The sequence below is a fragment of the Mus caroli genome, unplaced genomic scaffold (assembly GCF_978045245.1).
Source record: "Mus caroli unplaced genomic scaffold, Mus_caroli_1 scaffold_6, whole genome shotgun sequence".
NCBI classification, from domain to species: Eukaryota; Metazoa; Chordata; class Mammalia; order Rodentia; family Muridae; genus Mus; species Mus caroli.
This window is the reverse complement of record NW_028227261.1, coordinates 142465638-142470613: the sequence shown is the minus strand read 5'-3', so window position 1 is coordinate 142470613 and position 4976 is coordinate 142465638. Positions and strand designations below refer to the sequence as shown.

Sequence of the window (4976 nt, the reverse complement as noted above, 5' to 3'; positions counted from 1 at the left end):
CCCCAAGGCGGCCGTGAGTGCAGCATCTGGTTGCCTCTTGAAAAAATTTCCCCCCCTTTACGAGGGGATTTCCTACTTTAATTTTTATTTTTTAAGCCTCAAGCCAGGACAGCTGGAGAGTACAAACTCCAGGAGCGGGCCATATCGTTTTTGAGAGCCTTTTGTCTTCGGGCTTTTGCAGTCCCGTGTAAGTCGTCCAGCACTCGGATCCCGACTCGGAGCCTCCTTGCTCCAGCCTTCCCTGGGGTCGCTGGTGCCACCTGTGCACTGCGGAGCGTGCCATAGCTCCTCGGAGCCCCTTTTGTCCTGCAGTAGGCCTTGTTAGAAGTCCTCCTGGCGGGGCTCGGGGTCGTGGGGGGTGGGGAGATGATCGCTGCAGCCAGCAGCTACCCCATGGCCTCCTTATACGTGGGCGATTTGCACTCGGACGTCACCAAAGCCATGCTGTATGAAAAGTTCAGCCCTGTGGGGCCTGTGCTGTCCATCCGGGTCTGTCGCGATATGATCACCGGGCGCTCTCTGGGTTATGCCTACGTCAACTTCCAGCAGCCAGCTGACGCTGAGAGGGCCTTGGACACCATGAACTTCGACGTGATAAAGGGAAAGCCAATCCGCATCATGTGGTCGCAGAGGGATCCCTCTTTGAGAAAGTCTGGGGTGGGAAATGTCTTCATCAAGAACCTGGACAAATCCATAGACAACAAGGCACTGTATGACACTTTCTCTGCCTTTGGAAACATCTTGTCCTGTAAGGTGGTCTGTGATGAGAACGGCTCTAAGGGCTATGCTTTTGTTCACTTCGAGACCCAAGAGGCCGCCGACAAGGTCATCGAGAAGATGAACGGCATGCTTCTCAATGACCGTAAAGTGTTTGTGGGTAGATTCAAGTCTCGCCAAGAGCGGGAAGCAGAGCTTGGAGCCAAGGCCAAGGAATTCACCAATGTTTATATCAAAAACTTCGGAGAAGAGGTGGATGATGGGAACCTGAAAGAGCTCTTCAGCCAGTTTGGTAAGACCCTAAGTGTCAAGGTGATGAGAGACTCCAGTGGGAAGTCCAAAGGCTTTGGCTTTGTAAGTTACGAGAAGCACGCGGATGCCAATAAGGCTGTGGAAGAAATGAATGGAAAAGAAATGAGCGGGAAAGCCATATTTGTAGGCCGTGCACAGAAAAAGGTAGAAAGGCAGGCTGAGCTAAAGCGGAAGTTTGAGCGGCTGAAGCAGGAGAGGATTAGCCGGTACCAGGGGGTGAATCTCTACATTAAGAACTTGGATGACACGATTGATGATGAGAAATTAAGGAAAGCGTTTTCTCCCTTTGGATCAATCACCAGTGCGAAGGTGATGCTAGAAGATGGGAGAAGCAAAGGGTTTGGCTTTGTCTGTTTCTCCTCTCCTGAAGAGGCGACCAAAGCTGTCACCGAGATGAATAGACGCATTGTGGGCTCCAAGCCTCTGTATGTCGCCTTGGCCCAGAGGAAAGAAGAGCGGAAGGCTCACCTGACTAACCAGTACATGCGGCAAGTGGCGGGGATGAGAGTACTCCCTGCCAGTGCCATCTTAGATCAGTCCCAGCCTGCAGCTGGTGGCTACTTTGTGCCCGCAGTTCCGCAGGCTCAGGGAAGACCCCCATATTACACGCCTAACCAGTTAGCACAGATGAGGCCTAATCCACGCTGGCAGCAAGGCGGGAGACCTCAAGGCTTCCAAGGAATGCCTAGTGCCCTGCGGCAGTCTGGGCCTCGTCCAGCTCTTCGACATCTGGCTCCAACTGGTAATGCTCCGGCCTCTCGTGGCCTTCCTACTACTGCTCAGAGAGTCGGGTCTGAGTGCCCGGACCGCTTGGCTATGGACTTTGGTGGGGCTGGTGCCGCCCAGCAAGGGCTGACTGACAGCTGCCAGTCTGGAGGCATCCCTTCAGCCACAGTTGCTGCCGCCTCTCCCAAGGCTGTGACTCCATACAAGTGCGCCTCCAGTGTCCACAGCCCACACCCTGCCATCCAGCCGCTGCAGCCCCCCCAGCCTGCAGTCCACGTCCAGGGTCAGCAGCCCCTGACTGACTCCATGCTTGCTGCAGTGCCCCCCCATGAGCAGAAGCAGATGCTGGGGGAGCGTCTGTTCCCGCTTATCCAAACAATGCATTCAAACCTGGCTGGGAAAATCACCGGGATGCTGCTGGAAATTGACAACTCTGAGCTGCTGCACATGCTGGAGTCCCCCGAGTCCCTCTGCTCCAAGGTAGATGAAGCTGTGGCAGTCCTGCGGGCTCATCATGCCAAGAAAGAAGCTGCCCAGAAGGTGGACACTGTTGCTGCTGCTACCTCTTAGACAAGAAAAAAAGAGTCAAAAGCCAAATGACCCCTCATGGCATCCAGCTAAGGTCTGAAGACGTCCTAGTTTGTCTGTGGACCTCCACACCAGGGACAAAGTTGTAAATTCAATAGGTCATTTTGTATCAGAGGTCAATTATGAAGCACGTATAAATTTCAACTGTAAGAATATATTCTCTGGGTTCTGTTGTGACCCAGATGATACTTTTTTTTCTTTTCTATTGTGGGTTCTGGGTTTTTTTCCCTCATCCCAGAGATTGGTTTTGATGTACCCAAGACTTAAGTTTGTCAAATAAAGGAAATAAAATCTCCATTAAAAAAATCATGGAAACTGAACAACTCTACTCAATGATCTCTGAGTCAAGAAAGTGTTAAGGGTAGGGTGGTGGGGCCAGGGTTACTGATCTCATTTGTGTGCCAAGTGCAACCCCCCCCCCCGGAAACCATGTCCTTAGGATTAGTCGATGTTCATTTTCTGAAATATTCTTCTAACAAGATATCTGACTGCCAGGAATGCTTCATTTTGGTCAGAGTCCATCTACCCCCAAACCACCCCACCTAGTTCATTGTAAGTGCCCCATGGTGCACAGGAGAGTGCCGAGACTTTGTAGTACTGGTTGAGAGTACTCTCTCTGGCCTCCAGAAAGGAATGGAGATCTGTGCCCATGAGACTTTGAAGAGAACCCAGAGAAGGTACATGGTGTCAGGATGGGCTAAAGAACAGGCTGAAGAACAGTATTTGAATGCTGTGGTCGCCAAGGCCTTGTAAGGGTCACCATGGTACCAATACCCACAGTATGCAGTATCCTGCTCCCCAGCAGCCTTAATAGTGAGTCTGCTGAGTTGATTGAACAATAAGGTTCAGAAAAAAAATAATCTTAGACTTGAGGCACCTGGTTGCTAGGTTACCATGCTCATAGGTAAAGATGGATCAGACATATAGGGGTGGGCATTTAAAATTTATTTCAAACTCCAGGACACACAGTCTATTTAGTGTGTCAGGAAATAATACTACAGCAACAGAAAATACCTGGTTCTAGCACTTAAAAGTATGTGTTTCATCAAGGGTGGCAATGGCATGTACATGAGAGTTTATTCTAGAAAAATATCCCTGTAGTGGCTATTCCTGGTTTTCAACTTGACTATATCTGGAATGAACTACAATCTAGAATTGGAAGGCTCACCAGTGATCCTAATCTGGAGGCTGGGAGATAGAAGTTTCTGGCTTGGATCTTGGTATGGAGATCTTGAGGCACAGTGGCTATGAATTCCAGAAGATTAAGACAGGGAGATCTCGGAGTTCAAGGTCATCTGCGATTAAAGGTGTGGTGGCACATACCTTTAATCTGGGCTACACCTTCTGCTGGAGACCACATAAGGACATTGGAAGAAGAAAGGAAGGAAGGCTCTATCTCCTTCGACTGCTTGCCATGTTGTATTGAGCAACTGCTTGATCCTTGGACTTCATTCACAGCTGCTGCTGACCATTGTTATGGAGTCGGACTGCAGACTGTAAGTCATTAACAAATTCCTTTTCTCTGTAGAGACTACTCATAAGTTCTGTGACTTGAGAACCCTGACTAATACAGTCCCCAACAAAGGAAATGCGATATGTTTTTACATGCCTTTCCACATACCAGATAAGACATCCTTCCATTTCACCATTTCTTTTGGTCTATCAGGGTCTGAACTATGTCGATCGGCTGCAGAGCGACCTTGCCCGTCAAGATTCAAAAAATTAAGTGTAAAGAGTGCCATAGATACAGCTACTCTTGGCACTGAGGGCAGAGTCTCATCAACTCCCCTCTTTTGTTTTATAAAATAATACTTGAGTGTATGATGGGCACGTTCCACAATGCCCTGTCTTTGAGGATTATAAGGAAGGCCAGTCAGGTGAGTGACATCCATTTGATGACAAAATTGCTGAAATTTAGTAGAGGTATATGCTGGCCCATTATCAGTTTTAAGAATTGTGGGCTTGCCCCAAGCACTCCACGCTTCTAAACAGTGCTGTATAACATGAGAGGCTTTCTCACCTGTTAAAGGTGTAGCAAACATAACACCAGAGCAGGTGTCAGTGGAAACATGTAAATATTGATTTCTTCCAAAGGAGGAAATATGAGTGACATCCATTTGCCAGACCTGTAATGGCCTGATGCCTCGGGGGTTTACCCCTACATGAGGAGTAGGCAGAAATTGACAACAGTTTTGACATTGGGTGACAATGTCACGAGCTTCCTTCCTGGTTAAAGTGAAATGGCGGCGTAATGTTTCAGCCATAATTGGAAGAGTTTATGAAAGTCCCTTGCAGCCTCTGCCTGTGAGGGCAGAGCAGCAGCCACGATTGTAGTGGCTTTGTCTGCCAAGTCATTTCCATGAGACATGGGGCCAGGAAGGCCAGAATGAGCCCTAACATGAGTAATATACAAAAGATGTTTTCTATGTAACAGGGCTGACTGAATTTGCTGAAAAATGTGAGCAAGCTTTCGAGAGGGTCTAATTAAGCCAGCAACTTCAAGCGTATTAACTGCATTAACCACATATAAGGAATCAGATACAATATTTAGCGGTCCCGGAAAAATTTCAAGGTCCTCTAGAACCACCAAGCACTCTACAACATGGGGTGATGTCTCATTATATTGTTTAGAT

At 48.4% G+C, this 4976-nt stretch overlaps 1 protein-coding gene across 3 annotated transcripts; it reads left to right on the top strand.

Annotated features, from left to right (window-relative positions):
* The first annotated feature begins 366 nt into the window (after positions 1 to 366).
* On the top strand, positions 367 to 2397 carry LOC147004416 (polyadenylate-binding protein 4-like). 3 transcript variants are annotated; one of them, XM_085839487.1, is made up of 2 exons: positions 367 to 1789; positions 1907 to 2397. In XM_085839487.1, the coding sequence occupies exons 1-2, from the start codon at positions 367 to 369 to the stop codon at positions 2323 to 2325; spliced, it is 1842 nt and encodes a 613-aa protein (XP_085695613.1). In that variant the 3' UTR covers positions 2326 to 2397. The 3 variants fall into 3 exon arrangements, with proteins under 3 accessions (XP_085695613.1, XP_085695612.1, XP_085695611.1); XM_085839486.1 differs by having other exon boundaries at positions 367 to 1837; XM_085839485.1 differs by having other exon boundaries at positions 367 to 2397.
* Positions 2398 to 4976: the final 2579 nt, after the last annotated feature.